The following is a 23,935-nucleotide window of genomic DNA, read 5'->3' as shown; positions in this document are numbered from 1 at the left end:
AAGCCTCACTTCAAGGTTAAATGAACATACTACCCTCACATTGATTCCTCACTTTTTAAGTTTAAAAGCTTGTTCTACCAGCTTATATGCTCTAAGTATAGTTATTTTTAAAATGTAACATATTTTATAGGTTATCATTAGCATTCTACCACAAGTGAAATCTTGCTACTATTCAAAGTTGCTTGCACATCCTTTGAACCAAAAAGAATGGCATTTGCACATGCCTTGTTTGCATCATTTCACTGTTCATTACTCAACACCTTGTGACTGGCACAGCATAGCCTTAGCTGCTTCTGCACCATAAAAACCGAATTAACTAACTAGCCTTGTTTCAATTAAAAAAAATATATATATATATTGCACAGATTAGTTGGGTCATGACAAATATGCTCATTTTTCTTTATATTATGTGATATATACTATTTGAATTCGATTCGAAATTATCCAAATCACTATTCGCACAAGCCTAAAAGACATGCGTTCATAGTGGAATACCAGGCCTGCTTGCAGCTTGTTATTGACCCCTTTCCAATACAATATAGTAGGTTGCATAATTTAAGCCAATTGTGTAGGTGTAGCCTAAAAATGATGTTTAATTATGTATTATACTTTGGCACGTGTAGACCTGTGCTCAGTATACTGGGACCCAACAAGTATAAGAGGAAACATGAGGGAGAAGTACATGACACACAAGAAAGAAAGAGAAGACTAGTATGTGCATTGGGGAAACTGGAATGAAAGACTACTTGAGTGTTTATATGTCATCTTTAATACCATGCGCATAGTATGTAAACATCACTTCCCACAACATGTACAGGCTGTTTCACACTTAGGGGAAAACTCTGAGCGCATTGCAATGTGCTCAGAGTTTTCCCCTAAGTCTGAAACAGCCTGTACATGTACAAAGCAGCCACCGTAGCAGCAGAAACACACCAAATGAACATCATACTACACATATCTTGGATGATGCCTGTTGAGGGAGGTTGCCAAGTGCAAGCAAGCCAGTATGTTAGGCCAAGAGTCATGCGCAGTGGCAGGCAAGGTAAAACCCAGCAGTTCTTTCACAGCCCGAGTGCGACTGCCAATGCCACCAAGATGCTTAATTCATTTTGCAATACCATTTGCCATGGTGTTCTCAAGCCTCGCTGGTCAATCATGTCAACAGCTTGTGTCAGTCAATTTTGTAGGCTTCTGTTGAGGCTTGGTAAAAATGTTCGTGTAGAATGTAAAGAGCATTAAAAAGCTGGATAGGGCTTTTCTCAAGATGGTCTGCAATTTCCTCGTCGACACTTTTGCTCTAATTGTAATATTTGAGAAGCTTATTAATAATTATGTAACTAGGCAAAATACAAACCAGTTTGACTGGCTGAAAGTGATGACGAACCTACTGTGTGGCACATCCATATTTTTTAGCTTTGGCACAAGTTGCATTGGACACCCTGTATACTATTTAGTATATATTATGTCTCGCAGGATTTCAACCAAGAAAAAAACAATGGTGAGCTAGTCAAAGAAATATTTGCTTTGAAATAACACATCATGTCCCTATTAATCTTGAATGCCTGAAGTTCTTTAATTTGGACATACATGGGTGTTACTGCATTTGCATTCTGCCCCCCCCCCCCCCCCCTTTCTTTTTTTGAGTACTGGGTCTTCAGCTATGCTTTGTCCCTGTAGTTCTGTGCACCAGCACCAAGACTGTGAGTGCCGCAAATGTAGATACTTGCATCACCAATGAAGTGCAAGACAACAATATCAATCAGTTTATTATTCATGACAAAATAGTGTACAGTGCATCATATTTATACGGTTGGGATCCCAGAACTCAACATTGTGGAAATGGTCCCTATGACAGTGTTATTTATATTCGTGCAAAAAGATCTTATACATAGGTTAATACATTTGAAAATATTCAAAAGGTTATATAAAGTGCAGACAATAAAGCGCGGATAAGAGGTGTTCGCTCTTCCAATTGGTCAAGGCACCCACAGGTTCCAACATGCTGCACAGAATGGCTGAGTTGACGTTGTAACATGGTGAAGCATGCAACAACAGAGCCACGACAAAAAACACTAGCAGAACATGAGGGCTGAAAAGTTGACTGAAGGTTTGCTTGGAAGTGCATGTGCACATGCAAATACATTCAGGGCCAGTATAAGAAATATTAAATGCGAAGCATTTCTTAGTGAACCAAAGGCACTTTGACCATTTCTGTCTATCAGCCGCCAACGTGGTCACCTCCTTAATAGTATACCAAAATTGGCATAGGAGGACACGAGTGTATGATGAAAATGATTTCACACGTCATGAAACCCTTTCCCTAGTCACAAGTGGCACACACCTGCATACCACAGGCTGTGGTATGCAGCTGTGCGCCAGACGTGATCCACAGTCCATATCCAGGATTGCCAAGTATGGCTACTTTCTGCCAGTTAGGCTATTTTTTAGGCAGGTGGCAGCAGAGAGAAATGACTTGGCTGCTTGGCTACTTTACCGTTCCCTGGATTTGAACTAAATTATGAAAATAGCCAACACATTTTTCGTGCTGTCACTAGCCTAAAAAAGTAGCCTAAATGGCACAAAGTAGCCAAACCTGGTACCTTATAAAATTTCCTGCGTTGATATGGTCCATATCAATGCAGGAATTTTTGTAAGACACTTTAGGGGGGGGGGGGGTTAAACACGAGAAAGACACACCATTTGTTAGTTGGCAATTTTAATGTAGCAGACAAACGTTCACAAAGGTGCTGTGATGACCTTCAGCCAGGAACCATGTGGCACAGATCGTAAATAAATGTATTACATCAGTGGTTGTCTAGCATCAGTTCAGTGTCAATTGTGGTGGTGGTGCTTATCTAATGTCCGCTGTGGTTGCAGTGTTGGCTATCTGCTTTATAATGACGTAATAGACATTACATATGTGCTCTTATGACTCTGCAAGCTACAGTCTTGCATTGCTTGTCCCCGCTGGAATATACCAACGAACGCTGCTTACACTTCATTTCGATACAAGTGATGTCTGTGAATGTACCAAGGGTGCAGACATTACATCAGACCGTCAGCTGCCCTTTACACGCCAGTGTAGTCAGTGTGCATAGTAAGCCCATGATATGCACAAAACTACTGAATTTGCACAAAGACGTCAATCTACTTTTGCTTGGCTCAAAGCCAAAATATGTGCCATACGCAGACACTCGCTGACTGCTTCAAATGAAATCAATGCCTACAATGCATGGGATTTGCCAGAATTTTTTTTCCCCATTGCATTTATCAGCCACTGCACCAGGAGACCATACCTGGTGGCATAGCTAAAATGCTGTTCAAGTCAACATTAAAATAAAATTATTTGATGGATTTCAAGGGTGCTGGCTTAAATTTTGTTATGCTCCCTAAATGCTTTCCTTTTTTTTTAATGCAAGTGACACGGTATGAAAGTGTCCACAGTATGCATTATTTTCTAGTGGCCATCTTGCCAACATGCCATGCAAACAAAAATAACATTGGTAGCTATTGCTTATATTACCAAAAAAGCGAGAGAAGGCAGCGTAAGTGCTGAAAATAACGCTGAGAAACTAGGCTGCAAGTTCACAGAAAAATTGCTGCTATATTATATGCTTCAATAAAGTGTTTTTTAATTCACTAATTATGATTGCATTTGTGCAGTTGGAGAAAATGGCTGTAACGGTGAAACATCTTCAGGATGCCCTGGTCGAGTACAAGAAGAATGGCGCAGCAGCTTCACCAACAGTGTTGCCGAAAGTCCATGACGTGTGACTTTTTTTACAGCGCTTGTGAAAAGTGACATGAGAGTGAAAACTGCCGCAGCAGGGTTAACTGTAAAGCAGAAAACACTTTTCTCTCCAATGGTTGTGATTTGATATTCATGCCATTTCATTTTCTGTTTTTTCACCCACGGTATATTTGCTTTTTGATGGGAATCATGAAAATGCGTGCAGTGCTAACGTCAGTGATGTCACTTGCCCTGTGATAAATGTGAAGGTCATTTCATAAACCTCTTGTGCTTTTAGTGTGCAATGTGAAAAATTCTGTGACATAGTATTTTTAGGCTAATAAATACTTTTACAATGTTGTGTGTGTCCATTGTGGAACATATTCTGTGGAAGTACTGTCAGTGAACTGAAAAAAAAACTGCTGCATTACTAATTTTCAAGACTGTGTCAGAGTTCGCCATTTTTACATTCTCTGGCTGTGGAAGTGGCAGAAGGACTGGTATGAATGTGTGCTTATTCTGGTGCCTGATTCTCATATGGTACCAGCTATCGTGTTGCAGATATGTGTACCTCTCTTTGCAGAGGGTAGGGGCGAAGCTATCAAAAGCTGTTTTGATGACTTTTTATAAATATTACCCATGCACTTTTTTTTCTTAGTTTAACATAGTGAACAATTTCTCATATCTATAATAGAAAGGTTAATTCAGCACAAGGCATTCCATAACTTTTGTAAAAGTGTCATCTACCACTGACTGGCGAACCTTTGCTGTTATGAAATGGTAGTCTGGTGTTCAAGGAGAGAATACATCAGAGTTGGACCACGTATGTCTCAACCAAGTTGTAGTAGGATATTTCACAAAGCTTCGCACCTAGGGTGCACTGTAATGTCCCTCTACAACATCGAATGCCGAGACAGGTAAAGGCATCAATGGAGTTCTGTTGATATTCCATACACTAGAGACCGTTGCATAGCATAAGCTTTTGATAGACTTAGAGACTCGCAGCTTACAGTATTTAGACTAAGTGCCACTGTCAATGAAGCGGTTGAATGATTTGCGCACCTATTTTGGCACCTAACATACGTGGAGACGAGGCAGCAAAGGGAAACTTTTGCCAAGACTAGGGCAGTACAGCTGTGTTTACTTCGCACTAGTTTTGTGCATTAAAAGGGTGCTCGGCCTTGTGCCTCATTTTCATGCCTGGTCATCTTTCAAGTCAACCATGGCTTCACAAAACTGCCAGTACTATGTTCCCTGTTCCAACTATACCTTTCGGGTACGTGCAAAGCCAACAAAAAGATTTGATGCCCGCCGTAGTGTAGATCTCCAGAATAATTTCGGCCGCCTGAGGTCCTTCAGTTTGCACTCCAGTCTAAGAACACGGGCGTTCTTGGATTTTATCCCTATAGAAATTCGAATGCCGTAGTCGGGAATCGAACCCGCGCCCTCGTGCTGCAATGGTGAGTCATGCCTCTCGGACAAACATGCCCAAAGCCAAGGTAATTTCCACCTGCAAACGTGCCATGGACCCTCAAATTGCCTAATTTTGTTACAAACTACTCTGATTATGTAGCCGCTGACGGCGCGATGTACATACTATGGCACTATACCAACGCAAGGTCCCTAAAATTGAACCAACGTGGTTGAATTGCACTGCATGCAAGTGCAATCGCGCTAAGTAGCTGAGCTGGCGGGCCCGGGTTCCCGCGAGGTTACTGTATTTAATTAAGTTGTACCACAGTGGCCCGAAGGCAAAACACTGAAATGACGTTGTGAAATAGAAATAGGCCATGCACACAGCTGTGTCCACATTGAACCGAAACTTGTATGCCGCAGTTGAAAAGTGGGCGTATCACTCGCAAGTCAACAGTACATGTGTCAGTACACTTCGTAGAGAACGATTACGCACAGAGCTGCCAGAGAAGACAAAACTATCGCTGTTTCTAATGTAGATTTATGTATTGCCTGCACTTGGGTGGTGCAAAAGGGAAGTGAAGGTCAGTATTCTATCCACGCACATACTTTTTGCGCAACAACATAAACATGGTGTTTTTAACAACCCACTCGCTTTAATTATCTTCAACGCTTTGCCTGATTTCCTTCGGCTCACCGTCGCCACCAACGACATGACAAAAGCGCAAAACTCGCAAAACGCCGCGCGCAAGAAAAAGTTATATTCTGTGACAACTATCGCCGCTACGACCAGCGCAGTTTCCACTCCCCCTTCTCACAAGTGACTTTTTTTTTTTTTTTATCTCGAGCTAATTTTTCTGTCGCTAGGGGGATTGAAGTCGAGCAAACATGAAGTGACGTATTTTACGTAAATGCATCCGGGTAACTCGGTACTACAATGGCGACAATGAATCAGGCTTTTGGTAGTACAGAATCTACAACATCGTATTCGCAACAGCCAACTGATCGTTTGAAGTTGTTGTACCCCACGGTGAATGAAGAAGAAACTCCTCTTCCGCGTTCTTGGAGCCCAAAGGACAAATTCACGTACATAGGCTTGTCACAAAACAATCTTCGAGTACACTATAAAGGTTAGTAGAACTGCAAGATCCTCTGAAGTAATTTGCTTATGATGCTTTCACGTGTTGGCTTACTATAATTTCGTAAGCGTCTAACTTCTTATCAGGACCGCACAGAGTGTTGTTGCCGTAGAAATACTCTAGCGTCGTACGTTTCATTTGCGATCCCTAGCTGTGCCCTCATGACGCATATGAACGAAGTTTCAGCTGTTCGCAGCGCAGCAAACTGCTGACAGCTAGCGTTCGGTTTCGGGCGCGTGCTTTCGTTGGAGTTTCACATAATTATATGACATCTTTATGGCTGCAATAATAGCGGTCGGCAGTTTTCTTTTGTGCAAGAATTCAATATTATGCTCGTTAGATCCTGCGTTTATTATTGCGCTCATTGCTACATTTATTTCGCAATTGTATTATTTACGGTGGTAATGCTGGTCCGAAATGCTTCTCTTTGGCGTACTTATCAGTGCCTTCTTCTTATGGAGGTCATTGTCAATCATCGATGATCAACATCTTGCGTGCAGCTCGGGGTCGATAATTTACATTTGGTTTGTTTACTCTTCAGCTGCACCAGCGCCTGCTACACTTTCTGCACTAGGCCTACTGGCTGCGAATTCTGTGGTACTGAAGTTGTTCAGTGTCTACATTTTGTGGAAAATATTTGCCGCAGTCGAGCTGGGTGGCACTGCACAGACTTGCGTTGTTTACAGTATCAGTTACTATTGTGTAAACACTTGGTCAGCGTGCGTTGCGTTCCGATTCTAGAACAAGTGATGTTGTGTTGCTGTCCTTTTTTTTTTATTTGTTGGGATCTTACCGAGATTGCATGAGTATGAATTGGTGATGCACTGATCGATGCAAGAAATAAATGGTGCACACCAAAATTGCAATGGAAGTTTTTAAAATCGCTTCATTAAGTATGCATAAGTTATGCTGCAGTTACACTTACTGCAGTTACACTACTGTGATTAAGCTTCACTCATTAAAATTTGGGCTGCATTGAATATGCAGGGGGGTTGCATTTCCAATCATGCTGGTAAATGAATGTGCCCTGTGCGTCTCCTACGACAAGTGCACATAGCACATCCATGCTTGATACTGGGTATCTACTGTGTTTATATTTACTGTGCCACATTAACTCTTCATTATTTGTAGCTTTGTTATATGAACTGATTTTACAGCTGTTTTGATTCATTCCTTGTGTGTGTGGGGTGGGGTGGGGTACAAGTTTAGCCTGTAAAGCACTTTTTTGCATGTTGCTAATCGTTTGAGAAAGCATTTCTGAAAACCATTTTAGTCAATTTTGCACCAACAAAGGTCTACATAACCAATATTTGTTCTGTGTTTCTCTAGGCGTTGGCAAGAACCACAAAGATGCTGCTAGCGTTCGTGCCACGCACCCAATTCCTGCAGCATGTGGCCTATATTACTTCGAAGTGAAGATCGTCAGTAAGGGCAGAGATGGCTACATGGGTGTGGGCCTGTCCGCTCAGGGTGTCAACATGAACAGACTTCCTGGTTAGTTTCTGGATTCACTTTGATGTTGTGGTGTCTGTGTTCCTCATACTCTTATCACATTTGTTCCATTGAGTTGAGGCAGAATGCACTTATATGTAATGTTGAACTGAGAACCAAAAGTTGGTAAATATATGCATTTTTTACCTTGCCTGTGCATTCATCCAGATGTGTGTGCATCCATTAGCAAATACATGGTGGTGTGAAGGCGAGTTTGTGACCTTTAGAGATAAATAACAGAACATTGGATCTGATGTCACTTAACCAACCAAATCTTCCATTGTAGGCTAATGGAACTGTCCATGAATGTTATGACGACATACAAGTACATTGTTTAAGCATTGTAGCTTTAAAGCATATGAACTGCTTTTGTGGCCTTTTTACACCAAAGCTGTTATGTGCTGGTTTCTAGTGGATCACTGCTTGCGTAGACCAAAAAAAAAAAACAGTGGTTGCCATCTTGCCATTGGCTGCCGAGGCGGTAGCCAGTGGTGATGTACTGGTGGTGAAACGGTGATGTACTGGTGGTGAAATAGAAGCTCTCTGCAGGACGTGTAAAGCCAACCTGGAGAATTGCACATATCAGGAAAATTCTGGCAATGCGAAAATTTTCTGCCAAACATGTATTTCGTCATGTGCTCTTAATAGAGCAGCTCAAGATGGTATCACTAGAGAGAAGACGCAATGCCGATGCCACCTGAAAACAGTGTTCTAGAGAAGGCCACAGTTTCCAATAAATTTCTACGCTTATGCATCCCAACACCTAAAGGAGATCTTGCGCCTGCAGCTCCACTGGGCACTTTCAACGAGTGGAATGTTCTCGACTTACGTATACTCACTTAATATATTGTACTCTTCAATAAGTATATATATGTTTTTTTTTTCATGACTCACTGAATATGGTTTCGCTCTGATAGTTTTAATGTAAGATACGGAAAATATGTTAAAAATGGATGTACAGTCGCCGACTGATTTTCCAGATCTGGTGGGAACCGCAAAATAGTCTATAAAATCGGAACAGTCCGAAAAAGTTGCTAAGGCATGAAAATTAAGTTTATTTGGATTAGAAGCAACGGCAGAGAATATGTGACGTGCATGATCGCTCGGAAACACTTGACACACCACCAACATGACCACGTGTGGAAGGACAAGTGGAAAAACTAAAGCAAAAAAAATCCTACAGGTGTATTAATGACGTAGAGCGTTCCATAGATCGTTTTGCAAGCCAAGGAAGAGCGGGCATGGCCTCCGAAACTAGACGATTGTGCGTGCTTCAAATCTTGGAAGCAACAAAACTGGCCACTGGAAGCCAAAGTTGACCAAGCCAGTGGAAAACCCAACATGGCAGCTTTTAAAATCAAGCAGCATGGCTCAAAGCGAGCGATTTCCAGCGAGCACTCTACCAGTCGTTTTGCACAGCAGCAATACCTTGAAATAACATTATTTATTTTGATTTTTCCCTTTTCCTATTTTTTTAGAACACCATTACTTTTAGTGTGTCTTGCACCAGCATATTCACTGTTAAAATGTTGCCACAAGATACACTCGAGCGTCATTCATACATTGCACATGTTATGTTGTTGGCAAAATTGCACCATAATAAAAAGGTTTGAGGCAGACTATGGTGTTATAAGCTCGCGTAACTAAAGCCCATTTCATATGCTACGTGCTAGCCATTTTGCACGTGTGACGCTGCACACAAGGCTCGAGCCGCCACCGCCTTGACAAAGCGGATTTGCAGTGCTGCCAGGTGTGCTTTGGCGTTACGCTTTGAATGACGTTCTTTTTAAATAATGACGCTGGCTTTGTGGTGATGTACATTCACTCCATGCATTTAAGAATGCTTTTTCCTAAATAAAACTTTTCAGTTTCTTGTGAGCGCTTTGTCCTGTGTTCTTCCTCAGTCTCCGTTCTAGTTGTGCTTTTGCCATGATAAGCTAATACCAGCATGCTGAAATGGCTGTTATTCTAAAGGACTGAACTCTGGTAACTACTGTATTGCTTACTTTAACTCCAACTTATGATTGGGCAGCTTTAGCTGCAAATAAGTCAATATTTGATATTGTTAAATGAAAGACTCATTTACTTGCACCTATGGCATCTCTGTTGATAGTGCATGAAGCTGAAACATTTTTTTTTTTCTTTCGCACTTTTCAGGTTGGGACAAACATTCATATGGTTATCATGGTGATGATGGCCATAGTTTTTGCTCTAGTGGTACAGGCCAGCCTTATGGCCCAACATTTACAACCGGTGATGTGATTGGGTGTGGTGTCAACCTTATTGACAACTTGTGCTTCTACACAAAGAATGGCCATAACCTCGGGGTTGCCTTTACAGACTTACCGGTGAGCAGATGTAGCTGTGTTTTGCCTATGGCTTGATAAATGCCTGATCAAGTTCTAATTAATTTTTTGTTGTTATACCTCTGTAGCATAAGATGTACTTTTTTTGCAGCATCATCTTATCACAGATTTATGCTTGTGCACCAAGGTAGCACAGTTATGGTTAAATAATGTGTTGTCAGGTTTTTTCTTTTTGGAGCAGTAGTAATTTGCGATAAGTTCTGTAGGCAAATAAACGCTTATGAGTGATTTTTCATGCTCACTGATAGCATCATGGGTCATTTATCATCGTGTTTATGTGAAATGCAAGTTACTAAGGGTATGTGAATAGGAAACGTTTTTATTGAGTCAATTACAACTGTCTTGAAAAAATGGTTACCTTTAATTATTATGAAACAATTTCTTTGTTTTAAGCAAAGTGAAATCAAGAAGTTCTTTGTAGTCTATTTGGTACACTTTATTCTTTCTTAAGAATCGGGTTTTCGTGACATTAAGATGAAGGGTCACTGGAAGTTTTCCACCTGTTTGGTTTTTCAGACAGGTATACAACCGGAGTTTTCTTGCATGCACTCACATTCACAGCGGTGACGCTATGGGCGTGCACACCAGTTTGTCTGGTGCAAGTGAGTCAAGCAGTGATTCCGTTGATTCGGACTACTACTGCCAAAATATCAAATTGGAATCAGATTCATTGGATGCCAGCTGTCCAGATGAGAAATCACTGGCCACTTCAATATCGGAATCCGACCGACGATTATCTCAGACGCGTGCACGGCATGACAATTCTCACTAATACAAAAGGGGTGGTAATCTGATGTGCACATTTTTCCGAGCCTTTGAAACATACTTATTCTTGTGAACACTTTTTATTAATACCATCTTCTTCCTCATTTTAATTTTTATTATTCATGAATATGCAAGGCATCTATATACGCAAGAAAGAAATTTTTTGTCGCTTAATAGTCACCCCAAAAAAAACTTATCCTTATTTTTCATTCTTTCTCGTTTTGTTTCCTTTTATTTTTTTTCTTCTTCCTTTGAAAGAAGTCAAAGTAATGATTTTAACTCTCAAATTTAAAAAATACAACCATGGGGGGTCGCATTTGGTGAAAAAATATGACCCGCCCTTGAGGGTTAACCCCTTTGGGTCACATTTATAAGGTCAAATATTCAACAATTTTAAACAGTGTACTGTTGAATCACTTATAAATAAAATAATTGGGCACACATACAAATAACATGTTTCGTTTACTGTAGCTTTGTGCACAAGTTAGTGCTTGATACAAGTTGTCTAGCATTGTGTAAATAACTTTATTTTCATCAAATAAACTGCAGGATGCACAGAGGTTGGCACAATTTTTTAATTTCACTTGTGGTGGTGGTTCCACACGCAGCAGTATTTTACCTACTTTTTCATACAAATAACACAGCATAAATACAATGGTATACTGTATATCATGTTGGCTTGGGCATCACGATAAAAGTACTCTGTATCCAGTTGTCTTGATATTGTCAAACAAATGCATAGCAAGCTCTGGTTTTCTGTTGTAAACTTCCGAAAACAGTTCAAAGCAATAAATTGAACACATGCACTACAGTGTTTTTCAGCTCCAACATACAACTAAGGAGACCGATAATAAAAAAGCGCTGTTTGGGTTGAATAATTACATTTATATTATGGCATTTGGCATAGAATAAAGTGACTGCTTTATAGTTCGGGCATCTTCTTTAGCTTCCAGTGGTCACTGTCAACATGACGACAGCTGTGTTGTTGAATTTTAGTGATGATGACTTAAAATCTGCTGAAAGTTTGAATTATAAACCTAACTTTTTATGGCCAAACTTGAGCACGTAAAGACAGGCAACACTTGAACCTCAATAACAGTGAGCAGGATTGTCAATCATATTTAACACAAGCCAGTAATGCCCATCTGTTGTTTATGTGCTCTTTTTGTTATTCACTGTTTTCATTGTATATTATAATCATTATCAAAGCCATTGTCTTTCTGGAACTCTGTTTAGGAGTGGTCTAATCTGTCCTCTTGCATCTACTCCCCAGTTCAGAGATTGTTCACATTTCACACCTGAAGCCCTTCATGCATTATTTAATAACCTTTTACAGCGAAAGCTGTTATGAGATCACAACAGCAGCTGATTTTGGTAGTGTAGTCTGTCGTCGCTGGTGTCCTTAATCGCTGTCGCGCGAAATGAGAAAAAAAAAAAACGAAATAAGAAAAAAGTATCCAGGATCGGATGGGATTTGAACCCGGGCCCTCTGCGTGGCAGTTGGGTATTCTACCACAGAGCCACCTTGCAAGAAGCTTCTTCGCAAAAGGTCCTATACAGGCAACATGTCGGGCAAAGAATCACGGTAACATATGTAATATAGCGTGGTAGAAGAGTAAAATAACAACCAGGTGTCACACAATGGAAATTGCGTAACGAGTGGGTCATTTAATGCTTCCAACCCATTACAAAGTGCTTAGCCATAATTCTTCATCATCAGCCACAGCATCAACAAAGTGCACATAATGCCTTACAGATGTGTAGCGGGTACCTCGCTTCTCCGCAGAATGACGAACAATGGCATAGTGGGTACTTCTCTACTTCACAAAAATTATGAATTATGGAGCAGGGGGTATCTTGCATTTGTACTTGTATTACTAGTTGCCCCGAGAGGGTTTACAACAGGCTCTAGAAAAGCCACTCTTACAGCTTTCGCTGTGACTGTGCTGCGTCTTCTGCACAGGCCTGGCTTTCTATATTATTATTTTTTTTTCTAGCCAGATTGGCTGCCTTCATTAGATAGGGAATCAGTGCAAGCACTTCTTATGGTCACCTTTTTGTTGTATATTCCATAGTTGTAAACGTCATCTACTGGGGGCTCTACCTAAAAGCTAAATAAAATTATTGGTTACAATACATGTATCACTATACCTTCCAAAGTAATAGCTGGTGCTTGCATGCATTCAAGAAAGTACAAGACTTTTTCGCTGTAGAATAGTCATCCACGTTCAACAAACTTCAGGTGCATGTATGCATGTCTTGTGCAGAACAGTAACAGTGGTAATCCGGTGGAACAGAAAACATCACTCTTCTCTTTTGTTCCAAAATATACATTTTATGTGATAGGTGTACAGAAAAACATTGCTTAATGTAGACGTGGCTTTCTGTCATCAGTAACTCTTAAAAAAAAATAAAGGTCTTCTGTTTCATGTCTGGAGGCATTGTCTTGCTTCAGCTGTTATGTCTGTGTGTTTTCCACAGAGGTCTTTCTATTTGGGTTAAAAAGTTATTGCTTTAATTGCTGACTGATAGTTGTTGATGGTTAATTTGTGCCTGTTTTACATGTTTAAGTGCTGTTGTATTTTATGCCTTTTTCACTTTCTTTGATATTTAAAAAAGGTCCCGTTAATGATTGCAGTAACAAGGCGGTAAAGTGACCTAAACATGTTGGAAATCTCTTTATAGATTATTATAAAGTATTTATCTTAATGTTGGCAGCAAAGCTAGAGATAATGCTATGTCTTTTGTGTGTGTCCTAAAAAGGCTTCTTACTTATTTTAATTTTTGCAGCCCAATTTGTACCCTACAGTTGGTTTGCAAACACCAGGTGAGGTGGTGGATGCAAATTTTGGACAGTCTCCCTTTGTCTTTGATATTGAAGACATGATGAAGGTAACGTCATTATAACTGTACATTAGGTAGTTTTTTTTTTAAACTTCACTGTAATACATCTAATACACTGATGTTGTTGGGCTGATTTTTAAAGGAGCTGATGATGCGGACGAGGACTACAATAGAAAGGTTTCCAGTCAACGACAAGCAAGGTGAATGGCAGACTACATTACACAGGTACTCATATCTGTAGTACTTTTGGTCTGACATTTTAATCACCCCATACCAATAGCTATCAGAGAACTTCATTTCTGAATAAAAAAAGCTTCAACTTTCTGCACACTTGTTCTGTTTTAGAAAGCCAATTTTCAACACATTTCTTGCCGCTGAAGCATCAGTAAATGTAGGCTTAAAGATTATTAAAAATGTGCATTCAAAATGTAAACATCGTTACTTGAACATAAGTATATCAGCAGCTGTGGAACCAAGATGAAGACCTTTATTTGTTGTTTTGATTTTTGTTGTCCTCCAAAATGCTTTTAATGGGATGTGTATCTAAATCGGAAAATTCTCAGTGAATTTGGTGAGTCTGGAAAAACTTTAGGAAAATGGTGCTTCTCTTGGAAAAATTATTAATTATACTTCCGAAAACTGCACCCTGGCAAGCGTGGTACTTCTCACATTACTGTGATCACTTCTCACTTCATTGGAAATTTTCATGCCTATGAAATGGCATTGTTTTGATAGATACTGTCAAACAAGGCATCGAATTTCATTGCGTTCATGCTATAGAAAATTGAACTCTGTGCGTATCTCGAAATATGGATAGAGTAGTGACCTTCGCTGCAATATATCACCATGTAATGTGGGGAAGCTCACTGATAGTGCAAAGACTAATTGTTATGTAGTGTAGGGTACTACCTAGGGCGTATATCTCTTATCGAATTATCACCAAAGCAAACTATTCTTTGGTCCGGGGAAAAGGGGATCCTGGGGGTTGAGCCGACGCCGGGTGATTGGACCTTTATGGCCCCCCGGCAGAGGCAACACACCCCTTTGGCCCCGGCTTCACGTAGACGGCACCCCTGGGCTGACCCACCCAGGGGAAATCGGCAGTCGCCTTTTCCTGTCTCTCTCTCCCCTCACATCTTCGTCTTTTCTCCCACTTTTCATCTTTCCTGTCTTCTCCTCACTTCTATTTACTTCCGTTTTCCTGGCGGCGAGGGTTAACCTTGTGTGTGTGCCCTCTCTTGGGCACATTATATTTGGTTATAGTGGCTGTGTACAGCTGACGTTGGCATGCCTTATATACATCTAAGTGCTGTCGCGTCCCCATGTTGGGCTCCATGGTGGGCGGCTGGCATAGCTGCCGAATTGATACATAATTTATGGCTTCCGCTTCCTTCCCCCGACTGCATGATCGTCCTCCTCTCACAAAGAGAGGGCGCACCGAAGACACCTTTTTTCAGAAACCAAAAGAAATTTTCCCACGATTCCACATAATCCACTGCGAAAACCTTGAAAAGAACGCAAGAACGATTTCTCCTTTTGCTGTCTCAAGATGCCTGACCGATACACTTGGCCAAGGTTATAAGGTGACAAGAATGGCTAGTGGTGACCTTCTCCTTGAAATTCAAAACAAGACACAGTTCGAAAATCTCTCCAAACTCGTCTCTTTTGGAACGACACCTCTTTCTGTCACACCGCACCGTTCCCTTAACAGCTCCCGAGGCGTAGTGTCCGACCAAGATCTACTCGACCTGACAGAAACTGAGCTCCTCGAAGGCTGGAGTGAACAGCACGTGATAAATGTACAGCGGATCAAAATCAGGCGCGATGATAAAGAAATCCTCACAAGGCATCTAATCCTCACTTTTGGCACAAGCACACTACCAGAACACATCGAAACAGGATACCTGAAACTAAAGGTCAGACCGTACATACCGAACCCGCGGCGTTGCTTCAAGTGCCAGCGCTTCGGTCACGGCTCCCAGAGCTGCCGTGGCCGTCAAACCTGTGCCAAGTGCAGCTCACACGAACACCCTAGTGACAACTGTGCTGAAACTCCCCACTGCGCAAACTGCGATGGCGGACACGCAGCGTACTCTCGCACGTGTCCTACATGGAAAAAAGAAAAAGAAATAATTACACTCAAGGTAACAGAAAACATCTCTTTTAGGGAGGCGCGCCAACGCCTCTCTATCGCACAGGGTCATTTGTACGCGGACGTGGCACGCAAGGGGGCAGTGCCACAAAGGTTCGCGGCGACCGCACGTACCACGCACAGTGGACGGGCGGTAGCGTCATCCGCCCCCTCAGCGGAAGCAGCCCGTGCTGCTCCGCAACCAAACGGCAGGCAGGCCTCCGGATCTGCAGGCCCAGGGCCTTCTGCTCAGGCAGAGAGCCCCAAAATTCCAACACCCGTGCGCGTAACACGCGAACGGGCATCCAGCGTCTCTACCGAGGCGATGGACACAATGGCAAGCCCAACGGCGTCTCAGGCGTCGAAGGAACGGCGTAGCTCGTTGGAGCGCGCCAAAAAAGAAAAAGCCCGCATCACAGGGCCTGGAAAGGGTTCTGTGACTTAAGGCAATAGTTTTTCAGTACACGCAGCACTAACTTACACCCAAAATGGACACACAAATTATACAATGGAACGTTAGAGGTCTTCTAAGAAACCTTGACGATATCCAAGAGTTGCTACACGAACACTCGCCAAAAGTGCTGTGTGTGCAAGAAACACACCTAAAAGCTAAGAACACCAATTTTCTACGCCACTATCTTATATTTCGAAAGGACCGGGATGATGCTGTAGCGTCATCTGGTGGCGTAGCCGTTATAGTTAATCAAGGAGTAGCATGCACACGTTTACCACTACAAACGTCCCTCGAGGCAGTGGCTGTTCGAGCGGTTCTTTTGAACAAACTCGTCACCATATGCTCTATCTACATACCTCCACACTACCACCTTCATAAACATGAATTCCAATCACTAATAGATGAACTTCCAGAACCGTATCTGGTACTTGGGGACTTTAATGCACATAGCTGTCTATGGGGTGACTCTCGCTGCGATGCGCGAGGTCGTCTTATTGAACATTTCCTTTTCTCTTCCGACGCATGTCTTCTGAATCAAAAAGAGCCAACATATTATAGCCTCGCCAACAATACCTACTCGGCCATAGACCTCAGCATCACATCTCCATCACTTCTACCCCTCCTCAAATGGAAAGTCATTAATAATCCTTACGGAAGTGATCACTTTCCTGTAGTTCTCAGCACACCAATAGTAAATGAATGTCCTCCACAGGTTCCCAAATGGCAAATTGACAAAGCAGATTGGGAACATTTTCGTAAAGTGGCTCTCCTAAGTTGGAACGACATGTGTGCTTTAAGCATGGATGAAGCTGTAGAATATTTTACTGCTTTTTTGATTGATGCTGCAACTAAGTGTATACCACAAACAAGTGGACTGCCCGGCAAAAGACGTGTGCCGTGGTGGAACACTGAGTGCCGAAACGCGCGCAAAAAACAAAACAAGGCATGGAGGCTGCTTCGGGACTCCCCGACAGCTGAGAATCTGGACAGTTTTAAGAACATAAAGTCCCAAGGCAGGAGAACGCGCCGACAGGCAAGAAGGGAAAGTTGGCAGAAGTTTTTATCGGGTATCAATTCATATACACAGGAGGCTAAAGTCTGGAACATGGTTAGTAGGGTAGCAGGCAGACAAGCACATTCACTTCCTCTAGTTAACACACAAGGCGACAGCTTGGAAGACCAGGCAAACTTCCTCGGCGCACACTTCGAACAGGTGTCGAGCTCGTCGCACTATACTGAAGCCTTCCAACGATACAAAACAAGAATCGAAAGACAGAAACTAGAGCGCAAATCCACAAATAACGAAGCATACAATGAACCTTTCTGCATAGCTGAGCTACAAGCATCGCTTAATTGCTGCAATAATTCCGCCCCAGGCTCCGACCGTGTTGTATATGAAATGTTGAAACACCTGCCGTCTGAAACCCAAAAAACCCTCCTTTCCTTGTATAATGCTGTTTGGCTTTCCGGCGAGATCCCCTCTGCCTGGAAAGAAGCTATTATTATTCCTATTTTAAAACAGGGCAAGGACCCATCCTCAGTTTCCAATTACAGGCCTATAGCCCTAACAAGCTGTCTGTGCAAGGTTTTCGAAAAGATGATAAACAGGCGACTCCTACACTTCCTTGAAACGAACTGTCTACTTGACCCATACCAATGCGGGTTTCGAGAAGGTAGATCCACAACTGACCACCTGCTACGTATCGAGGCACAAATCCGTGATGCTTTCGTCCACAAACAATTCTTTCTATCTGTGTTCCTCGATATGGAAAAGGCCTATGATACCACATGGCGCTTTGGCATACTTCGAGACATCTCACATTTAGGTATACGAGGTAGGATGTTCACCATAATCGATAGTTACTTGTCCAATCGGACATTCCGTGTTCGAGTGGGCAATGTTCTGTCCCGAGTATTTGTCCAAGAGACAGGAGTTCCGCAAGGTGGTGTATTGAGCTGTACACTTTTTATTATCAAAATGAACTCGCTGCGACTGTACATCCCGCGTAACATGTTCTATTCTACGTACGTCGATGATGTGCAGATTGGCTCTAAGTCTTGTAATCTTGCTATGTGTGAGCGGCAGGTTCAGCTTGGTTTGAACAAGGTTTCTAAATGGGCAGAGGAAAACGGGTTCCGACTAAATCCACAGAAAAGCACGATTATCTTATTCTCCAGAAAGAGAGGCACTCACCCCGATCCAGACATCAACCTGTATGGTCAACGTCTGTCGGTAAATACAGAACATAAATTCCTAGGGCTAATCTTAGACACGAAGCTTACCTTTATACCACATATCAAGTACATCAAAAACAAATGCATAAAAACCATGAATGTTCTGAAAGTGTTGTCACGCACTACCTGGGGAAGTGACAGAAAGTGCCTGATGAATCTCTATAGAAGCCTCATACGCACGCGCCTAGATTACGGGGCGATAACCTATCACTCTGCGACACCAAGCGCCTTGAAGATGCTTGACCCTGTCCATCATCTAGGCATTCGCCTTTCAACGGGTGCTTTTCGTACTAGCCCCGTAGAAAGCCTTTACGTTGAATCAAACGAGTGGTCGTTACACCTCCAGAGATCCTACCTATCTTTTGTATATTTCCTCAAGGTGAACGCGAACAACGAACACCCGTTACACTCTACTATAAATGATTTGTCCAGTTCTGTCCTGTTTGAAAACCGTCCTGCCATGAGAAAGCCCTACGCACTTCGTGTGAGGGGCCTATCTGAAGAAATGGGTGTGCCGCTTCTTGAACACCGTCTGGTGGCTCCCGCTGCATATCCCCCGCCGTGGCAGTGGACACTCGTAGACTGCGATATATCATTCATGGAAGTTACTAAGCACGCGCCTGCTGCACATATCCGTACACACTTCCTTGAACTCCAGCACAAGTACACTTTCCCAGAATTTTTTACCGATGCCTCGAAGTCTCACACTTCTGTGTCCTACGCAGCGGTTGGCCCATCCTTTTCAGATGTAGGCGTTCTGCACCCCAATACAAGTATTTTTACAGCTGAAGCATACGCGATATTTGCGGCCATCAAACATATTAAAGAAAATAAACTACAAAGTGCAGTGATATACACTGATTCGCTAAGCGTAGTAAAAGCTCTGAAAAATCTTAAAAAGCACAAGAACCCTGTCCTAGTCTCGGTTTACACAACTCTATGCACGGTCTACGCGCTCAAACAGCATGTCGTAGTGTGCTGGGTGCCAGGGCACCGCGACATTAGAGGAAACGTCTTGGCGGACCAGCTAGCTGCTTCTGCCCACGAAAATGCTACCGCCGATACATCCATAGCTGTCCCTGCACTCGACCTAAAACCCTTCATTAAAAGAAAGCTCCGAGATCACTGGCAGCGGTCGTGGGACACGCAAACACAAAATAAACTTCATCTTATCAAGCCACATATCGCGTATTGGCCGTCAGTAACACAGTCACGCCGCACAGAAGTAACACTTACCAGGATAAGAATAGGACACACACACAGTACACACTCACACCTTCTATCTGGTGGTGATCCACCCATGTGTGAGAGATGTGGTGAAACACTAACCGTAATTCACATTTTAATACAGTGTAAGGGACTAGAAACGCTTAGAAAACGACACTTCCTACTACCCTACCGGCAACAATTACCACTACACCCGTCAATGTTCGTCGGTAGGGAAGCCGTTTTTAAACATCAGTCACTGTTCGCGTTTTTTAAAGACGTCGATAGTTTTCACGTCATATACCCAGGGAATCCGTAGCACGACCTCTGAAAAGAGGTTGTTGCTACGGTAGCTATGCTGGAGAAAGCACCTGCCTCCCTGCCTTTGATCTCAAAGGCCTTGAGGAGGCATTCGTGCTCCCACCATATCACTATTGTTTTACCATCATGACCACTTGCCATTCATTCTCCATGTCCATGCTTCACGTCGCTCTCATGATTTTATTACATATATGTTTTACCCGCCTTTAGCGCGAGGAATTTTAGGCCGCTATACAGCCAGGTAACATGACCATTGTTCAGTTTCGTTATCATGTCTTGGCGCTCTTTGGCCATCAAATGGCCCTTGCGCCAATAAGCACGATATATCATCAAACTATTCTTTGGTCTTGTTCAGGTTCGGTAAAACCAGGTTCGGCTGTAATTTTGTTAGTGAGAATAAAAATCCTTATAATACTAGCCCAAGCACATCTTTTTTCTCAATATTATAGTAGCGGTTCAATTGTGCCGATGAGAACATGTAGAGCACAAGCACTCTTTAAATACGAAGCTCTTTATCAATTCTTAACGGACTTGGTTTCAGTGACTGCAGTGGTGCTGCAGTCAAGATTTCTTTGATATAACAAGTATGACAGCCTTCAAGTACTTTTGATCAGTACCAGACAAACCTAAAACATTGCAAATTGTCAGCCTCGATTAGGCCTGTTGAAGGTATCGCATACGTGGTATTCTTTGTTATTCATAAAGCAGTTCTTGCTGATCAGCATACCAAGTGTGTCAAGGCAGCTGACCTTGCACTGTTACATCATGATTCGTCACTCTTTTCAGTTTTTGAGAAATATTTCATCTGCTATTGTTCAAGGTATAGGTGCTGTTTTCTGCAAACTGGCGTGTGCCTTGGCTCCACTGCTGTGGGCGCGTTTTTTTTACATAGTCGAATTCGCAGCTTTTAACACAAAGGCCCATAGCTAACCGTTAGTCAGTAGACACATGCTTGAGCAAGTGGAATAAGACACTGCAAAGTTAAGACACAGTGTGCAAGTCGGCGCATTACGATGCTTGACACATTTTTCTCGACACTGATGATTTCCCGTTGGTCTCATCGTGTGCATTACTGAAGCACAATACCTGCACCAAGGTGATATAAAAGGTTTTTTCATTTGTGTACTTTGTTTCTGTAGTTTTGCTGGATGTTCAATTAGTATCTGTTCTGGTTACATTGTTTCTGGGCTTTGGTATGTGTAAGCTACAAACTACATTTTCACAGTGGATGGAGCTAGATGTATCATTTTCTTAAAATAGTTTTTGAATGCTACAAGGATTTTAAGTAGTATGGATCATCCCCAGATGAGTGAAAAAATTTTCGATAACGCCTGCTTGTTTCGACAATCAATTTGTTGATGCTATAATTGTCTACTTGTGTTCAGTTATTTGTTTATATATTTTTATTTTTATTATTTTTTCCCTTGCAGAGTTGTCCAGACTTACCTGATTCACCATGGTTATTGTGCCACAGCAGAAGCCTTTGCTCGAAGTACTGGCCAGTCATTTGACGAAGACCTTTCTTCCATTAAAAATCGGCAAAGTAAGTTCTCTGCGAGTTATTTCTATTTAGATTTACAAACTGGAAGCAGTCTGCTGGGAACTCCCCAGCTTTTTATAATGGATAGAGAAGTACTCCACCAAAGCGCTCGGGTGTGTATGGGTTCTCATCTCAAAAGGTCGCCGCCATAATGATCTCTGAAGTCTCTTGGAGCACCTTGTCCCACCACACCTTGGCGAAATAGTTGAGCATCTGCCGCTGTTGTGAGAGGCAGAAAATTGCGGCCGCCAGGTACCTACTGTTGAAATAGTTACTAGCATATTTCTGGTCTAGTGCTCAGGAAGACACTCGCAAATTGATAATAAGTTGACAAAAGAAAATACAGTAAAACCTCGGTGATACGAATCTCGCACTGTAATGAAAAATATTCGTATCATCTGAAATTCGTATCACCAGAAAACATGGAAAATCAGTATGCGACAAAAGAAAGCTGGCGTGTGTTTTCATTTACTGTTTCGAAGGGCTGCAGCAACATCATGAACAGCTCGGACGGATTGCTAGCAGAGTTTCTAGGCGTCACTGATCATACTTGTAGTCGTAAATATACGGTGCGTGCGTGGAACCAGATGTGTTACGACCCATGACAGCTAGTCATGGAGGACGGAAAAACTAAGGAGAGGCCCTATCGTATCCCAATGCATTGCGAAAAGTGTGACGGAAGTGACGTCAGATTTATGGGGCAAACAAACCGGTATGGGACAAACAAAACAGCAGACGCCCCGCGGCGAGCGCTCCGCGGTCGTTCGCTTCTACTCGGATTTGTAGTCCCGGTGTAAACTTAGCGCGTATTGTGCGGTTCGCACGCACTAAACGTTGCAAGCAAATGTTTACCAGGCTGTTCGTGCGTGGCAGGCCTGAGCACTGCGTGCTAAAATTCTTCGTGGAGCGTTTTTCTACAACAGTACAGAAAGTACTGGTACGTGCCGTAATAAAAAACATTCTGCCCCTGCCTCATCGTATTCGAACTCACCTAGCAGTGACTGACGCGCTCTACTGGGCATTAGGCCTTTCTTTAACTTTCTCGTAGCCCGATTTCCAGATCTATTGCCCGATTAGCGGTTCTTTGCTCGTGTATACGGAGTGAGCGCAGTAGCTATTCGGCGCAACGCCAACCTATAGTTGATGTAACTTCGCGTCGAAAAAAGGACACCGCTTCATTGTATACACGATTGTGCACGTAAAGTGCACACACAGTGCGCACACAGCACAAGCACGCAGCGAGCGCACACCGCACAATACATACATCGCGTAGTCCGATAACGACAACAAAAGTATTGCCCTTTTGTTTGATCGACACAGCCTCTAAAACGTACGATGCCTTCAGCGCATGGTATGTACGGCGCGTCAGACGCCAAAAACAAAACTTTACATGTGTTCCGAGTTGACACAACGAGTAAGGAGCTACAGAGCGCTCATCCGAGAGCTCCGCATGCAAATACCACGCCTTAGTGATCAGTAATGAAGCGAACGTATACGTACACATGAAAAGTGACACCTGGTACTGTCCACAGTGCACGCGATTTGCACAGGGTATAAGCAACAGCTGGGCATTGCGTAGCTTTCCTAACGAACACACAGAAGGAGCAGCATGCGTGAATCGACTACGCCGCTTGCACGGCGAAAAACAAACAAACGAAAAAAGGCTGCAAAGTTTTGCGATGCGCGCATGCGCTTGCAAACGTCGCGACGGAAATCGCGAAATCTTTCGCTGCTCCTTCGCTAGGAGGCGATGCGGGTGTTTGCGATGTGGAGGCTTCACGAATGTGACGTCAGGGCCTCTCCTTAGTATTCCTTCCTCCATGCAGCTAGTAGCCCCTTCCTAATCTTAGTACGTTTTTCCGCAGGACACCGGAGTACTGCTGCAAAAGTGACCTAAAGAGCGCATTGCACACGATGGATAAAGGCCAGAAAATTTTAGAACCGCTACCTTTGTTGTTATTTTCTTATCGCGGTGATGTGGGGGCTGTTTTTGGGAAGTTTTGCTCAAAATACAAGCCTCTCCCGTCCAAATGAGAGAGCTGGCAGGTGTGAGTGTCCCCAAAAAATTTTGCATGTTGACGTTGCGAGGCCTAGCTCCTTCGCCAAGACCGTCCGCTTCCTCTTTCGGTCCTCATCCACCTTTCATAGGATGTCTGATTGCGAGGACATAGCTTGCATCGACGTGGCAGGCACGTGTAAACACAGTCCAACATCGCCGCCTCGAGCACAGCAGCACGCGTCAATGCGTTGAGATGGGGAAAAAAAAAACAGCGACGGCAGCACCATCTGTAATCTAAACA

General features: G+C 42.8%; 2 protein-coding genes across 5 annotated transcripts in view; both read left to right on the top strand.

Annotated features, from left to right (window-relative positions):
* Nucleotides 1-4,091, top strand: part of LOC119378193 (uncharacterized) — a 59,981-nt gene extending 55,890 nt beyond the window's left edge. For all 4 annotated transcript variants that reach the window (XM_037647409.2, XM_037647421.2, XM_037647417.2 and 1 more), the window contains one exon: nucleotides 3,664-4,091. In XM_037647409.2, coding sequence (XP_037503337.1) covers nucleotides 3,664-3,774 — 111 coding nt within the window. In that variant the 3' untranslated portion in view covers nucleotides 3,775-4,091. The remainder of the gene's footprint in view (nucleotides 1-3,663) is intronic.
* Nucleotides 4,092-6,028: 1,937 nt separating this feature from the next.
* Nucleotides 6,029-23,935, top strand: part of LOC119378154 (ran-binding protein 9) — a 55,847-nt gene continuing 37,940 nt past the window's right edge. Inside the window, exons 1-6 of the mRNA XM_037647390.2 lie at nucleotides 6,029-6,273; nucleotides 7,612-7,776; nucleotides 9,931-10,121; nucleotides 13,695-13,796; nucleotides 13,891-13,973; nucleotides 21,526-21,638. Coding sequence (XP_037503318.1) covers nucleotides 6,081-6,273; nucleotides 7,612-7,776; nucleotides 9,931-10,121; nucleotides 13,695-13,796; nucleotides 13,891-13,973; nucleotides 21,526-21,638 — 847 coding nt within the window. The 5' untranslated portion in view covers nucleotides 6,029-6,080. The remainder of the gene's footprint in view (nucleotides 6,274-7,611; nucleotides 7,777-9,930; nucleotides 10,122-13,694; nucleotides 13,797-13,890; nucleotides 13,974-21,525; nucleotides 21,639-23,935) is intronic.

This window comes from Rhipicephalus sanguineus, chromosome 1 (genome assembly GCF_013339695.2).
Source record: "Rhipicephalus sanguineus isolate Rsan-2018 chromosome 1, BIME_Rsan_1.4, whole genome shotgun sequence".
Taxonomy (NCBI): Eukaryota; Metazoa; Arthropoda; class Arachnida; order Ixodida; family Ixodidae; genus Rhipicephalus; species Rhipicephalus sanguineus.
This window is presented reverse-complemented; position numbering and strand designations above follow the sequence as displayed.